General features: G+C 40.2%; 1 protein-coding gene across 3 annotated transcripts in view; it reads right to left on the reverse strand.

Moving 5' to 3' along the window:
- Positions 1 to 17,655, reverse strand: part of LOC122639941 (mediator of RNA polymerase II transcription subunit 13) — a 62,408-nt gene that overhangs the window by 10,055 nt on the left and 34,698 nt on the right. For all 3 annotated transcript variants that reach the window (XM_043832994.1, XM_043832993.1, XM_043832995.1), the window contains exons 14-19: positions 15,294 to 16,658; positions 6,235 to 6,502; positions 6,001 to 6,151; positions 5,425 to 5,512; positions 5,166 to 5,244; positions 167 to 462 (exon numbers count right to left, since the gene is read on the reverse strand). In XM_043832994.1, coding sequence (XP_043688929.1) covers positions 167 to 462; positions 5,166 to 5,244; positions 5,425 to 5,512; positions 6,001 to 6,151; positions 6,235 to 6,502; positions 15,294 to 16,658 — 2,247 coding nt within the window. The remainder of the gene's footprint in view (positions 1 to 166; positions 463 to 5,165; positions 5,245 to 5,424; positions 5,513 to 6,000; positions 6,152 to 6,234; positions 6,503 to 15,293; positions 16,659 to 17,655) is intronic.

Raw genomic sequence — 17,655 nt, forward strand, 5'->3', positions numbered from 1 at the left:
ATACAAAATAATAAATAAAAAATACATGCCAACATTATCTTAAATGAAACATCCAGGTAGATTAAAGCAAAGAATAGAGGAAAGGTAGGAGTCCAGCACAAGTTGACCAAACAAAATTTATTATTTTCCATCTGCAATGAAGAATTATCAAAAGTTAACAACTTACCGTGCAAGGACCACTAACACTGTCTTTTTGATTTGTGCTCAAATTTGAACCAAGTTTGAGAGCCTTGAGAACCTTGGAGAGAGACTTAAGAAAGCTTGCCAACTCCCAGCCATTTGATAAAGACAAAAGATAATCACTTATTGAGCCCATAATAGAAGCATTACTGTTTTCTATCTTCGTTGATTGGGGACAATCAACAAAAACAAAACCACAAGGTGAACCTTTCCCTGAGGCCTGGTCCAACTGGCCTCCCACATTTTGCGGTGCATGAGTTCCCAGTTTGCATGTTTCATAAACTGCCAAAGATGGGGTGCGTTAGATTGAAAGCACAGGACTAATTTTCTAGAAATGCATCAAGACAGAAAATGCAATAATCATTTTGGCCTCATTAAAATTTCAATTTGTGCACCCAAGGTTGGGCATGAAATTAGGTGCACCAACAGACAGGCATGTAAAATGATTCGACTTCATCAAGTCTGGGTTGGCAGAAAAGTGAGGCAATTAAAGTTCGAGGGTTCTGTCCCTCATCTGCAACCTTATTAAAATGGTTCCCCCAGACCTAACCATGATTGGTATCGTTTAGATCATGTCTCAGAATGTGAATTGGGTTATGGTTTCAGAAAGTAAATGGTGTCCCTCTCATTCTCCCTCAACATTGTGCTCCCTCTATCCCATTTACACCACCCAACTCAGCCATTTGTTATTGCTATGAATGGCATGACACAGAAACATACAAGGAAAGAGACTTTGCATGTATTGATCTCACATAAAATCAATAGCATAGGAATTAGAGGACTATCTACAAAAAATAAACAAGATAGTGAAGAGAAGAATGAACTATGAACTAACATTTCAAATATCACAAGGGAAGGGTGATCAGATATGCCCTGTAATTGGACCCTATCCCACAAGTAGTTTCTTGTTTCTTATTCGTTTCCAGCATAGAAATTTGTCATTGTTGTATATTATCACTTATCAGTTTCCATTCATTGCTAATGTGGCTGCTGTTGTTGTTCTTTTTGTTCTTATACTATATGCCTAGTGTTCTCTGGCAACAATATCCTTTTGATATCTACGAAAAAAGCATTTCAAATATCACAAGTCCGAAGAACTTACTGTTGCAAGATAAATAACATCCGGGGGTTATCCCCAAGTACATAATTACTTGATTTCTTCTAGAAGAGAAAAGGGGCAAGCTTCCCTTTGAAGACCACCCAGATTGCTAATCCAATATGAGGAAAAAATATCCAGGCTATTTCAAGACTATCCAGCCTGTAGAGAAATCGATTTCTACAAGGGTCTGTCACTGTGAATCACTTCTTTCACGAAAATCGGGGAGGCCCACATGTTTCAAGGTTATTCCGTTTTTTCTTTTTATTTATTTACTTTTTCCTCTTTCTTTGTATCAGTAACCAAATTGTACAAAATGTATGGGTGGTTACTACTTGAAAATCAACTCATAACAACCCTGAGCTCTCATCAGATGACAGTACCTCCACTTTCTAGTCCCTCCTTCCCCTTGGTCTAGTAATGCAGTTACGGTGCAACATTAGGACCTGTTTTGATAGTATTTGGTTATGGACTTTTGTTTTACATGTTTTTATTTGTAATGGACTCAATTTTAACGCCCAAATTCTAGATCCATGGGGGTACACATGATTAGTAGTTAAGTATTTGTGTTAGATTAGGATAATTCATAATTAGATTGAGTTCTAATTTTAGTCTATTTACTTTTCATGTGTTAAGAGTGATTAGGAGTCCTTCTATAAGTCAATGTAAAAATTTTAGGTCTTCATATATGTAATACACTCCCCATCAATTGGAGATGATATAAGTAAAGAATATGAGTTTTTACTACGAGTTCTGGAGATTTTGAGCTTCGCTCACAGGATTGATATTCCAAACCTGATTTCTTCTCTTGCCTGTTTCTCTTCTCTTTCTACTTTGCTTTATTCTTCTTTCATCCCTATTTGCAGGCTGCTGAAATAAATAAACCAGCAAGACTTTTCAACCCTGATTTATCAGGAAAATATTTCAGATCTGGGCCCACGGAGCAGCTGATCTGATCTTTGATTCCAATCTGGAATCTAGATTGGCTAGTAGTATCATCTAGCTTTTCAATAATTGTTTCTATTTTCAGTTAAAACTCCCTCCACAATCTTACATACTCTAATACCAAAAATTCTCTTCACTCAAGCTTTGCCCCATTCATTTTTTAAAAACAACCCACTGGAGTTGATTTCAGCTCTCCAACCAGCACCAGCTATATCGATTTCTGTTAATCTTATTGATGCAAGTTACAGAAACAGTCGTAGTTTTGATATCACATTGGGTGGGCTTTTTATGTTTATGAGTTTGGTTATCATAGGCCCAAATATAAGGTCTAAATATTAGTTATAGGGGAAGTACAAATTCAGTTCAATTTTCCAAGTCTTAGGGAGCGTAACATGTTTGTAGAAAGTCTAGTTTCTATTTTCTAGGATAAGTCTTAAGTTGATTTAAGAAGTCTTTTTAGGAGTTTCTATTTTTAAAGAGGATTCGTTTCATTAAGAAGGAGACTAAAGTTAGGAGTGCTTTAGTAGCTAGGAAGTTTCTATTTTTTATGGCACATGTGTCTATACTCTGTATGAAGTATGTAACCCTTATATTTTCAATCAATTAATCATATCATATTGTCAAAGCGCTAGGCGAACCAAGGCAGTCGAGGGTGGTTAAAACTGAGGTAACACCAACAAATCACCTGGGCAGCGACCATCAGAAAAGTGGTTAGGACGCCTAGGCGTCGCCTAGGAGACGCTTTGACAACCTTGCAATTAATGGAACGGTTTTATGGAATAATGGAGAAGGGAATGGGTCTCTTATTTTACTATTTGATGGCAAACTTTATATCTGTTTGTGGTAAACATATCTCACTCGTCTTCTTTTTCCTAAAGATTACTTTTCACAGGCACTGTTCACACCCATAACAATATCTATTTTTGCATTCTTCCCCTAATTTTTACTATCTCGTAAGTCGTAAGACCCTATTCAATGATAATATTTTCCCCATCACTGTAAGTCTGTCAGCTGTCCTAGATCACATATTCAAAAACAGCATGATTGTTAGGCTTAACTCACGTGCCTAAGCATTTCAAAATGCTAAGGAGGACCAATGTAGCTGAGGATGCGTGAACAAGATATGCTGGTTGTAGTGGTGGTTCCCTCTAGGTAACTGTCTTTCACAGTCGTGCACAATGGGGATGGGATCTTTATTCACTTCTTTTTTATTTTTTTATTTTTTGGGGGGGGGGGGGGGGGAGGGGATGAGAGATAAATGGAAGAAAAAAATTATAGGGCAAGTAAAATCCTGAAAGAAGAAATCTAGATTGAAAATAATCAACCTAAGGGAGATTTGGTTAGGGTTAAATTAATGGAAAAGGTCAAATTTAGGGTTAGGGTTTCATGGGGACTAGGGTTTGAGGTTAGGGTTAAGGTAAGTTGATGTAGGGGAGTCTTCCAGTGAAGGTCTTGTTAACAAATAACCAGCCTAAGGCTGCTGAACAGAATCGGTAGCAAGGTTGGTTGAGTTAGGGTTAGGTTTTGGAAAGAGAAATGAATGGAGATTCTAGGGTAGTGGACAGAATAGGATCAGGTTTGGATCGAGTCTTCCAAAGGGCTAGAAGGACACTCGGTCAGCTTTTAGTAGTATTCTGATGGGTGGGTGATGCTATGCTGGTTGTGGGTGGTTTAAAAGATAAGAAGAGGATGGTTAGGGTTTGATTCAGGTTCACAGTTGTAGATTGAAGAACAAACTTGAACAGAACTTTGTTGTTGTAGAGTTACTCTTGAAACTAGAATTTGAATCAGAACTTGAACGTAACAGCAATGGAGAAAACAAGTAACCAAATCAAACCACCCGGGCTTCACACCGCAAAGTGTCAATCGGATTAAACACCGATTCCGTCAGCCTTGATCAAACACAAGACAAATCTCCTTGGAGAAGACACGTTGCAGCAGCAGTTTAAGAGTATTTTTTCAAAATTGTGAAGTGAGAGAGCCCCCATGAAAATTACTTTATTATTGCCAATATGCCAATTCCTAAACAGCCTAGGAGTGTGAATATTCCCCTAGCCAACTATTACACCAACTCTTTCCTTCTCCAAAACCGTGGAGAGGAATTGGGACCATTAAGTTGCCACATGACTTCTAAACAAATGACAAAATATAAAAAAATAAAGAGTCACATGATCACTTAAGTGATCACATGACCACTAAACCAACATGACTCAATTGAACCAACAATTGGACCCGGTTCAATTTAAAAAACTCTAATTACATCAAACATTGGTCTTCAGATCTGCATCAAGAAAGTTAAGATCTGTACTGGTGACAAGGCAAAAAAAAAAAAAGAGGAGTCTCATATTACAACGCAAGCAGCAGAAAACAAAGACCTACTCAAAGAATTTATACCAGAGAGAACAGATTTTATTAATCTCTATTCCCCAAAATTCTTCAAGAACAATAATCCAATAAGACAAGAAGTTATTGCACCAAGGAAAAGAAACAAAGCTTCAAGTTGCACTCAGAAGCACTAGATAAAATCTCTTTTCAAAAAAAAAATCATACCAGAGAGAACAGGTTATTGCAGCAAGGAAAAGAATCAAATCTCTCAAAAACAATATTACTTATCAGATAACAACAATAAAATAAAAAATTGGGAAGAAAAAAAAGGCACAACTAGAACCAACTAGAAACATGCACTTTTCTCCTATATTACAGGCACAACAAGGATATGATTTAGGTAAAGCCATTTGTACCCAAGAGTAATGTGTACAAGACGGAGGTTGTTTATATTTTCAAATGTACAGGTAAAACAGATTCTAAATTCCCCAAAGAAGATTAGAACAATCAGAAGTCCTACGAAAAAACAAGTTCAGATCTGAAACTACTTAATACAAAATTCATACCACAGCCACTATATTTTAATTGATGGAATCAAGCACACATCTATCAAACTCACCGGTGCTTAATTGTTGAAAAAAATCAGCACTAGCAGAGACAAGGGGATCAATGTCTGGACATATAACATAATAAGTCATCTGCAACAGTTATAAAAAAATAAATAAATAACTATCATAAAATGAAAAAGAAGAAAAAAAAAAATAAACCCAGTTTATTTAATATCTGTTTCTGTCACACCCCAACCACAACCTTCACCACCCAGAAACAAGGAAGAAGGCAACTATAACGAAAACCATGACTTCTATTGAGAATCTTACGGGTTTTGGCAGAGCATATGGTTCAAAAGGAGCCTTTTCCCATAGTTGTAGAGAGCTTGCTGATGTCTTCAGCCAATCATCCTGGTACCTATTACAGAAACAGTAATTTATGCTTATCTTTAGCTATAGTTGTGTCACTTTTAAAATGTTCAGGAAGACTATACTACAGACTGCAACATCCTACCAATATAAATGGTACACAAGCAAAAGGCTGAAAGCCACCATTGAAAACATTTCTCCTAGAAGACAGAAATTTAATCCAAAAAGACTAACATGGTCATCCATTTTACAGACCTTATTCTGATAATAACCGACGTTTCCTCCTAGCAATTCAAAATAAAACTAATATAGCTCCAATTGTTACAATAGGTTGACTTATGAGATTTCCTACAATGAAATCGATCAATGGTGGGCCACATAACTCCAGCTTATGTACCACATGGTATAATGTGGTAGACCACCTATGGGAAAACAAACAAAACTCCCCTAAAATTTACTTCACAAGGCTTCTTGTAGATTTTCAGCAGAAGCTAAAATCAGTAGGAACAAGAAGCAAGATTTAACTGGGACCCCTACCCAACAAGTATAGCAGGGAATGGAAGCACATATAGTGTTGGCCTGAGACGAGGAAAGCTAATCTGCATTTCTGTCTCTGAACCACAAATTTCTGGGTTTGATCTTCTTTGACACGTTTCCTCCGCTCTGGCTCCATCAGTTGTGCTAGACACTGAAAAATTGAACTGAATTGTGTTACTACATGTCTACATCGAATATCAAGAAATTCATCACGTATGTAAAGCAAAAAGTTACCTTTTGGGCCAGAAGAACCACCAGTTGATGACTGTGATGGGCTAATTGGTTCCCCAATGGCTAAAGTAACAGCACTTGAAGCATCTTTAGATTCACTTAAACTGGATTCAGCAGAATATCCATCACACACAGTACCTGCATCGCCTGATTGACTGCGGCCCCTGCACCAATCAGTTACTGATAATGGGCCATCCATATTTGGAAATGCAGACTTTAGAGCAGCTTTGATATCTGACTGTAGCAAGCTAATTACAGATGATGCACTAACCTGTAACAAGAAATTCCATGGATTTAATTAATGGCAATGAATAATATGGGATTGTTGTCATTAATTTAGTCAGTGAAACACATAATATATTAATTTTGTTAAAGAAATATAGGTGGTCAATCCATCTGGACAAGTAAACAGTATAAGTTTGGTATCAAGTTTCCTGGAAGTGAGGAATTATGCTAGAAGAATTTTTATGACAACCAAACTGAGGGGCATATTTGTGGTGAATATTCATTTTGTAAAAATGACATGACTCTTCAAAAGGAAATTCAAGGGAAAAAATCACACAAAAAACACCCCCTTCTATATCTCTGTCAAATTTTTCTCTAACCACCATCTCAGCGGGGTTGAAGCAGGGGGTTGAGATGGATGCAGTGTGTCTGTTTCTTGGCCTCCATTATGCCCCATGGTTTGCTAGTGCTGCCCCTGTTCTTTTATCTTTCACTTTCTCTTCTATTTGTCTCTTTTTTTGGTTTTGATTGCCAATCAAAAAATTAAAGTACTTTAAAAGACGGTGAAATTCCTTTTTGATTGCATCACCTCCCCACCTTTAAGGCCGTCAGTTCTCACCTCACTTCTCTAATAAGGCCAGATAAAGCTCAAATGACTCTACCATCCGGGCATCTAATTATACTTTTGTACCCAATGGCTCCAGTTCCCCAGGAAACATGCAAATCCACATTCAATTTGATGAATCCTTAGGATTTCTTTTTGGGAGGGAAGTGCATCATAAATCCGACTAACTCCACAGCCTCCCTTAACACCTCCCTTGAAGAGATTAGTGGTAAAAAAGTATTCAGTATTCTCAAAATTATATTCATTACCACTGCCCAATTTGCAACTCTGGCCGTGATTTTGTCAATAACCAGATGAACATCTGAAAATTGACCCTGGGTATTTGGTTTTCTCAGGGATAATTCTTCTATAAATATGCAATCAATCCTTGGTTAATCAACCCTTTGTTGCTACCGACTTCTTCTCTTGATTTTATTTACTTGTCTTAAGCTTCTTCCCCTATTCTCTCCCCTTCCTTCAATCGATATCTCCACTTTATTCTTCCCCCTGACACTTATTATCTGATTTATTTCCTTTAATAGAATAATCTGCTAAAAAAATCAGATCTCTTCATCTTTTACTAATTCCTATTTAAACGTATCTCATTAAATTTCAAGATCAGATCCAATTGATATCATCACTTTAAATAGACTCATTCCTTTTGGGCCTATTAACTGCAGACTGATCTAATCAGGTTGCATCAAGTGTGGCCTGAAACCAGAAGGCTTTGTCCTTAACTCTTGCCTTGACAGCTTCGAAGGTCTACATCTAATACATGTTCCAGAAAACTGCTTTCAAGTGACCATAAACAAAAAATCATTTAAATTATGTCAATTCATCGACACCCAGAAACAGACGGCAGCTCCTCCCAAGGTACATTTATGTTCCAACTTTTGCTGTTATAATTTTTTATATGGAATCGAGACCAGTGAAAACACTTCAGCAAGATTTGAAGAACACAGATGAACTATAGCTCAATCACTAGAATGAAAATATTAACCGGATCGGACTGGGCACAAAACCATTAATTGGGGCAGGACCTAGCTCAACCAGAAACTCCACGTAGGTCAAACTGATGTCATCCTAAATATATAAAGAAAAACTCCAATATTTGCTTAATTACAGAGTCAGCCAGGCAATCCTACCCAGGTTGTCCAGTTCCAATAGAAAACCAGACAAATTAACTGGTTCAATTAGGTCATGCTTCTTCTTCTTGTGGGAAATTAGGTAATGCATCAAGCTCCAAATATAAACCAAAAACTAGTGGTGCAACATTTACAGGGTTCAACTGACTCTGGGAACTACATCTCTGGTTGGAAGGATATCACAATTTGGTTCCTCTTATAGACCGAGGAAGAACTTACCATAGATATAAATTAAAAATTGTATGTCTTCCAAATTCAACATGTTCATATAGAATTTGTGTGCTAGGTGGAAAATGAATCTAACATTTACATGCATCATGAATTGTTCGAAATTGCGTGTTTGTCTGTATGTGCATTCCCCTTTGCTCTCTCACCAGCTTGTGGAGCTAACCCCGTTGCGCAACCCCTTTTAGTTGATATGCAGGTATTCTCTTGATGAGCACTTACGGATGCGAATCAAGTGGAGCCGGTGGCTGGGACTTGGATGTCGATGTACACCCAAGAATGATGCCCTAGTGGCGTGATTTAAATATTTATTTCTGTATTCATCTTCATTCATGTATGAACTTCATGTGTAAATGTACGGAGATAAATGGATGGATACGGGATATTGTAACTGTATTATGTGTTATCATTAGAGAACCGATGCTCTATATTTATATGATTTAAATGATTTTCGCTTCCGCTAACTCTGTAATTGGAATGATTTATTCCATTGGATACATTCTCTGATGTTATCATGACTTGATAACTGGGTGGGCTGTGGCTCGGGACACTGTATCTGTGATCCTGGTGTATTGGGATGACACCTGTCGTCCCAATCACCCCCTTTATTGCAAACTACCCTTTAATAGGATGGGGGCGTGACAGCCTTTGCTAGAAAGCTCTGTCACACCAAATCTGTTCTCAAGCAATGGAACCTATCCACCTTTGGCAATATTCCTTCTCCTCCTCCCTGAGCTTGCTTTGGAAGAAAAAAGCTCTCTGAGGAACTCTTCTCTCTTTCTCTCCAAAAGAAAGCTTCTTGTGCCAAAAATCCAGAATCAAATGGCTAGAGCTAGGAGACTCTAACACAGCGTATTTCCATCGTTCCTTGCGAGCCTGGCTGAATTCCAACTCTATTACCCAGCTCCTCGCTCAGGATGGAACCCCCATCTCCTCCGTCTTTGACATCAAAGCTGAAGCGGCCTCTTTCTTCTCCTCCCTCTTCAATCCCATCCTCCCCCCCCCCCCCTCCCCCATTCCCCCGAACCTCATTAAAAAGTTTGTCCCCCCTCCTTTATAGACTTCCTTCTGCCCATCCCCTTTGATGATGAGATTTCCAAAACTATTCTCTCCCACAAATCCAACAAAGCTCATGGTCCGGATGGTTTTAGTATGGGCTTCTTCCTCAGTTGCCAGGACTCCATCAAAGGAGATCTCTTTAAAGCTATTTGTAGCTTCTTCTTTAAACCCAGCCAACTTGCCCAGATCAACCAAACCTTCCTTTGTCTCATCCCCAAAAAGGATGGAGTCTCCTCCTTGTCTAATTTCAGACCTATCTCCCTTTGCAACCTTCTCTACAAGTACATTGCAAAGATTCTTGCCAATAGGATTCAGCTTGTCATCCCCTCCCTGGTCAGCCCCAATCAATCGGTCTTCATTTATGGGAAAAGTATTGCGGATAATATTATTCTCTATTCGGAGATTGTGCGAGGTTTCGATCGTAAATCTCATTTGCCCACCGCCCTTATGAAGATCTCTCCACAAAGCTTTTTATTCCCTCCGCTGGGACTTCATCTGTGATGTGCTCTCCCTAATGGGATTTCCCCCTGCTTTCGTCCGCTGGATCTTCGCCTACATCTCCTCCCCCTCCTACTTTGTCCTGGTTAATGGTTCCCCTGCTGGATTCTTCCACTCCAAAGTCTGTATTCGCGAAGTTGCCCCCTCTCCCCCTATCTTTTCTCCCTGGCTTTCGAAGTACTTTCTAGGAGTCTCCAATCCAAAACGGATCTCCACCTTATCTCCCCCATCCCCAAATGCAAGTAACTCAACCTCACCCACCTGGCATTTGCCGATGATCTCATGTTATTCTCTAAGACTTTCCCCTCCTCTATCTCCACCATCATGCCTTCCCTCCGCCTTTTTGAAGACCTCTCCGGCCTCCGTATCAACCTCCTCAAGTCCAAAATTTTCCTGGCAAGCATCCCTGACTCTAACAAAGACGCCCTCCTACGCCTTACTAGCTTCACTATTGGAGCTCTCCTTGTCAAGTACTTGGGCCTTCCTCTTATCCCTATTAGGCTCTCCAGCCACCACTGCACCCCCATACTCGACAATATCCGTAAGCATCTCCAGCTTTGGAAAGGCAAACTCTTCTCCTATGCGGGTAGGCTTGAATGCATCAGATCGGTGCTCCAATCATCTTACACGTACTGATGTGGCATCTTTGGTATCCCCAAAGCCACTATCAGGGCCTTGGAAAACATATTTTGTGCCTTCCTCTGGAAAGGGAAAGAAGCCTCCAAATTTTTCTACATCCAATCAGCTGGAAATCCATTTACCTTCCTAAGGCTGAAGGGGGCTTAGGCATTCGCCGCATCCGAGATTCTAATATTGCTGGAATCCTCAAGCTTATCTAGAAAATCTCCTCTAGGCATGACTCCATCTGGGTCAACTGGGTCTATTCCCATCACCTCAAAAACAATTCCATCTGGACTGTCCCCATCCACTCTGACTCCTCCTGGGTCTGGCGAAAGATTCTTCTCCTCGGCTGTTGTTGATGAATCATTGACCTCTCTTTGGCTCGACCCCTTGCACCCCTTGGAATTCTCTACAATGTCTTTGGCCCTAGAGCAATCTACTCCTCTGGCATTCCCAAATCTGCCCCCTATCCTCCATCATCTCTCTTGGCTCTTGGTTACCTCCCTCCCCCCCATCCCTATCCTCTCTCAGATCTGGTCCACTCTCCCGCCCCTCCTCCCCTCCCCCCCCCCCCAAACTCTAATGGGCAAGGTTATTTGGGTCCCCTCCCCCTCTGGCCGCTTTAGCCTTAGTTCGGCTTGGAATTTTGTTCGTAACCCTAGCCCTCCCGTCCCTTGGAACAACCTAGTCTGGTTCAAAGGCCTCATCCCTCGTCATAGCCTTCCGACCTGGAGATCGCTTAACCTATGCCTCACAACCCAAGCCTTCCTCCTTCACCGAAACATCCTTGTCTCCCCCTACTGCATTTTCTGTTGGAATGGTTTTGAGGACACTGCCCACCTTTTCTTTGCTTGTACCTTTACATCTACCATCTGGAAAATAGCCCTCTTGTCCATTTGACCCAGCAGCAGGAGACACTTACCCTTTGATAGAGAATGGCTCTGGATGATCAAGACCTTCAAAGGCAGCACTCTCTATGACATGGTTGGAAAGCTCGTTTTTGGCTCTGTTGTTCACCATATCTGGATGGAGAGGAATCTTAGGAGATGAACTTCCAAATCAAGATCTATTGACTCGATTTGAAAAGACATCTCTTTCGATGTCTCTTCTAAGCTTAGCACCTTACCCCATAGATCTTATACTGACACCCCAAGGAACAAGCACATTGTAGTTACCTGGGTTTCAGACCTCTCTCTTTTGCGGCCTCCTTTTTCTAGGATGGCTTGATTTTGTTTCTTCCCCCCCTCTCTTCTCTCTCCCCTTCTCCTTGTATATTCCCCCTGCCCCCTCCTAGGGTTTGGTAATATATTTATTCACCCAAAAAAAAAAAGCGAGACCAAAATAGTCACTAATTTTTAGGAATGTAATTACCCTATACTCTATTGTGTACTAACTTAAGCCATGTTTGAACTATGAAATGAGTATAGATAAATAACTTCAGAGATGCTGAGGGGAGATTCGATCGTGCAGCTACAATTCATTCTAGGTCCACGTGCATTATTCATTTATTTGTCATATTGTCTTCATTGAATTCATATACCTTTAATTAATCTTAATAATCTAAATTTGTAATGCAGCCAAATGATGGGCTCTCTATGGGAGAGACTCACCTAACTTGAGAAAGCTAGCAGTCAGAAATGCTTTCTCAGACTTCTTCTGCCTCCAGATGTGAGCGCAACTGGAGTACATTCTCAATGATCCACTCCAAGAGGCATTACCGACTGGGCCACAAACGACTGGAGCAATTGGTGTACGTGCATTATAACATGAGACCGAGGATATAGCACATACACCAAGGCGCAAAGGGTAATAACGACCAATCGAGCTTACCAACATTTTTCAGATTTGACTCAGATGATGAGGATCCCCTATACCAGTGGGTGAAAGATCAAGGTGAGCCTATTATGGATCAAGTTGAGGGTAGGCTAGACCCAGAGATAGCTAGTCAGATGGGTATGGATGTGGATGAGTATATGTCATCTCGCGAGGACCGTGTGTATTCACAGACACCGCGACCTTGCGAGTCTCAAGCTGGTCAGGATGGTGAGGACCCCAAGTGGTCGCATTCTAGTAATGGTGGTGATCATGGGGGTTGTGCAAGAGGTACCAATTCCAAGTTGAGCCAGAGCCAGAGCCGGAGCCAGAGCCAGAGCCAGTCTACTTTATAGGCCAAGACTCACTATAATCATGCCACACAGGATGATGACCAAGGTGCACGTACCCGCACACATGCATGGACTACAGGCTACTCAGGAGGCCCGCGTCGCGTATTTGTAGCACCACTTGAGCATTAGGATGATACACTAGAGTCCATGACATCAATGTCAAGTTTGACTAATAGTCTCGGAGGTATGAGCATGGAGGGTAGTAGGTATGGGTAGCAGTGGCATGCACCGTCATATGGATATGGGCCATATGGTACGTGGAGCACCGGTTCCAACCATAGTCACGAAGGACAAAGATTTTGGTGCCGACGTAGGTTTTAACCAGCCAGAAACCGAAATTGGTTGAAACCTGGTATTTTTTGGGTAAAACTCGACATGTGATGTACTGGTCAAAACTGGTCGAAACTACTGAAATTGGGTTGGTTAAAATTGGTCGAAACTATTGAAATTGTCAAAACTGGTTAAAACCAATCGAAACTTTGTATTTTGTAAACTCCCCTAAGGTTTTGTCTCGGTTTGCTGCAAAACTGAGTTGTCTCGGTCGAACTGCATCATGATAGTCACTATACTGGGTATGGTTAGTTTGGGCAGGTTGGCTCTTTGTCATCATTACCCCCTGTCTCTGAGTATGAGGGTCAGTCACACACCGGGTCAGGATTTGTGCGCAGCATCTTCAGGTTCCCGGCCCCCCAGCCATCCAGTAGTAGTGGTTCTCACTCGAGTTCTGCACGGTTCAGAGATATAGGGTGCTCTATGTTAGGGTACCCCCTGTATGGCTGTATGTTAACGATTCCATCTATAGGGCTGTTGTGGACGACTTAGAATGTTTTTTACGTCATACTATGACATGGTAAGTTTTTGTGATTCAGTGAGAGGAAAACTTCGTTCGACATCAGCAACATTCTAATGGTTTTGATCAGGCCCGGCACTCATTCCAAGACTAGGTGACTCACTGGCATTGTTGCTTATATTGTTCACTCTTATAATCTAATAGTCTTATATATATCACCCTTTGACTCTTCGTAATAAATAATGTTTGATGTATGATTTATTTAAAGGTTTATAATTTCATGTCTTTTCACATGCTCGTATGACTTATTTAGGATTTTAAATAAATTATATGTATTCGAGTACTAAAGATTGTATGAGATAGGCCATATGACTATATATATACAGCGTAGACTACCAACCATATGTCAAAACTCAAAAGTCAAACTACCATTTTGAGTTAGTTCTTTTGTTGGTTTTTTTTTTTTTTTTTTAAAAAAAAAAAAAACTTAAGGGACTAAGGGTTCCATTATGTTTATAAGGCCTAAAATAGGCTATCCTGCAATTTTCAGGACCTGATTAAGCCATATGGCCACCGAAACCAAGGGCTGAAAATAAAATACACCAACACGGCTGAGATCCGCCGTGCTCTCGGATATCGGCCAAGACAACTCAGTTTTGAGCCTCTGACCGAACCATGTCTGAAACCGAGACCTCAAACCTTGCCTTAACTGCATTTGTAAGTTATTATCCACAGAAGTCTCATTTACCACATCTGCCAATATCAAGGAATTGTCTCGATACTTATCAAACTATACTAGGATATGGGGTGTCAATACGAAACCTGCTAAATGAAACATTAAAAAAGAAGGATTTTGGTATCAAGCTCTCTCGACTATCGATCGAAACGACTTAATACAAAATTGACACAGCCGATACAGAATAACAACAGCAGCAGCAGTAGCAGAAAAAGCAGAAGAAATGCACCTGACGACGAAAACCGCATCAGTGATGAGGGTGACATTGAGTCGGAAAAGCCCTCAACCATCGACTCTTACCACATCTATATTTAGGTAAAGTTTCCTGTGGTCAGTCCACCCAGGGAGGCTACCATGCACTGACCATCATATGTGCCTCATGGAAGGATGATTTTGGCAAATCCAACCATTGAATAGGAAGAGCATGGTCTAGATTGGTTACATGTCAATTTTGACAGCAAAACCAATCATTTACCACCAATGTATTGGCATCTTTCCAGTGTTTTTAGCCATCCTTTCGATTATGAAACTTACTGAATTTTCAAAAGCTTTATATTGCAACATAGTTAATTCTAATTGAGTTCAAAATTTACAGGGAATCAGGGAACCAAGGGCGTACTTGTACACAAAATTTGGACCCTAACTAATCTGCCATGCAGTGGATAATGGTCCAACCACTTAACATCCTATGGTCGGACCTAATTACTGCGAATTGCATGTATCCTAAGCTTATTCATGCTGTCTTTAGCATGTCTTGTGTCTCTTAGCATCTCTCTGATACATCTCCAAGATGTCTCTTAAAATCACCTCCCAATTCTTGACACCTTGGTCAATATATCCATTTTGGACTTCAGACAAAGTAAAGATATATTAAATGACATCCAAATATAGTTGAATAAACAATAGATAGGCAGCATTAACAATATCTTACAGTACCACATAATACAGAAAAACAAAATGTGAAAGAGTTGAGAGCAGGTTTAAATCAACTTACATCAGCAGAAAGTGGGTCAAGTAATTCTGAGCCAGCAATGTCCAGATAATGACAAGAAGCCATAACTCCACCACAGCCTGCATGGACCATAGAAGGCCCACAAGGAAATCCACGCCTACATTGTTCTTGTAGTGCAAGCCAACCATATACACCATCGCCATGGTCAGCATCCAGTGCCACATCAACAAATGAAGTAGCTTGTTGGACAAGTAAGGCCATAGCATCCAGAAGCTCTTCAACAGGTTGTTTGTGAGAATATGTCACCATACCTTCCTCGTTGAAAAGAGTATGGTGCAAAGATGGTGTATTGTCAATACTTGGTGAATTTGTGGACTTAGCCCCTTTGGGAACCCCAACAGAACGCCAAACACCAACAGGTGCATTAACAGGCCCATCAAGTATTCCTCCATCAACATCACCCGCTATTCTAACTGGTATGCATTCCTTTTTCTTTACCTCATACTTGCTAGAAAACTTGTCTCCTGTTGTGCTTGGGTCCCCTGGGAGCTGATCCAAAATAGCACTGCTAGTTAATCTACTCAGCCCAGTAGGTAGCACAGTACTCAATGATAACAGCATGTGACGCATCCTGCACATAGAAGCTTGGAACATGATGCACTCAACTTCAGTAGCAAGCACAGTCTTTGAAGACAACAACAGGTGTCCTGCTTCAAATGTGCTTTCATTCTTCTTCTGGAAAAGTATTGCAGCATTTGCAGAACTGAAACCAGAAACAGAAGAAGATGGTGTTACCACCTCACAAGAAGCAGCACTATTATTACAAGTCAATGATCTACCATCAAGCTTCTCTTTCCCCCACTCAACAAGAGTATAAAATTTATTTGAGTATTGAGTGAAACTTGCTTCATGCCCCCCAGGATCAGCTTTTGAATTCGCCGGCACGCTAAGCTTCTCATCTGAGACATCTAAACAAGAAGAAGGCGGCGGCATTGCACCATATACATAAACACATGAGGTTGAATGTGAACTATCCAACTTCCTAGAACTTGGCATGTATGGGCTTCTGAAAATTGACGAGGGCAAATCGGTTGCATGGGTTGCAACAGCTCTATATTCTTCAGCGAATGTCATAATGGCTTCAGCTTTAGACAAATGGTCAAACTCACTTGTGGAGGGTGCTGCAGAAAAACTTCCTGGAGCTGCTGACTGAATAACTTCTTGATTTATGCTCTGTGACTCATCCATAACAACTGGAGGAGGTGCAGTAAAGCCATCAAAAGATGGAAATCCAGATACAAACATTTGATCTGTTACATCCATCCCTACAGTACAAGGACTACCACTTACATCTCCTGAGTCTGCAACTGGAAACATTAGAGCTTGTGATTCTGCAGTTCCTGGGGGCTTCACCAAAAGATGGTTCATAATGAGTTCCAACAGCCTTTATGCAAATCATATCAGAAAATCAATAACCTAAAAAAGAATAAAAGCTTGTTCTTGTTTCAGATCAATGTAATTTTTTGAAAGGCAGACCAACCAATGGTAGGCTTAGAGTAAATAAATACATAAAATAGTTACATGTTCACTTAGATCATTTAAATCTTGGAAATGCTAAGAAATATGGAGGGAGAAAAGTGAGATCCACAAGTTGACAATGATCTATCAGTTTATTAAAATGATAGGCAAAAAAGAGAACTGCTTTCAATAACCCAAAATGAATTTACAGTTGTGCAGAAAACAGAACTGGGGATACTGCAGAAAACAGAACTGATTAGTGTTATAAAATGAATACTTTACAGTTGTGCATCATGTCAAATACTTGTATTCAGCACCCCAAGCAGACAGAGTAAATTCTTGGCATAATAAACATAACAAGGAAAGGAATATCTGTATTTCTTGTGATAATGGGCAACTTCATCATGATATATATGTGATGCCACTTCGAAATTTTCAGAAGAAATCCATAGTAAATACTGAAAGTGTTTTGTATGACTCTCAGTCAAAACACTTACAAAGGATGGAGGTGACAATGGTCCAACCTGACCCAATGGGCATTATTAGCAGCCAACAGTACACTGTCAATAGAGATGCACTTCTAGGCCAGACTCCAGGCCATGGACTTAATACCAGGCTTACATAAACAAACATACAGGGCTTGGCTCAATCTAAAAGCTTAGGCTAGTCGATAAATCTGGTAACCAAGGTGTCCTGCCCTGTTACTGGCAAGATTAAGCAGGATTTAGATCTAGCTGCATATGCCCAGGTGTAAGATTCAGGCAAAGCTTGGTCAGTCCTAATCCCCTCATTCGGAACTATAACACTGAAAATAACAAAACATATTGGCTAATAAAATGCAAAACAAATTTATGAAAAACGAATGAAAATAGGTGAATATGATGAT

The sequence above is a fragment of the Telopea speciosissima genome, chromosome 9 (genome assembly GCF_018873765.1).
Source record: "Telopea speciosissima isolate NSW1024214 ecotype Mountain lineage chromosome 9, Tspe_v1, whole genome shotgun sequence".
NCBI lineage: Eukaryota > Viridiplantae > Streptophyta > Magnoliopsida > Proteales > Proteaceae > Telopea > Telopea speciosissima.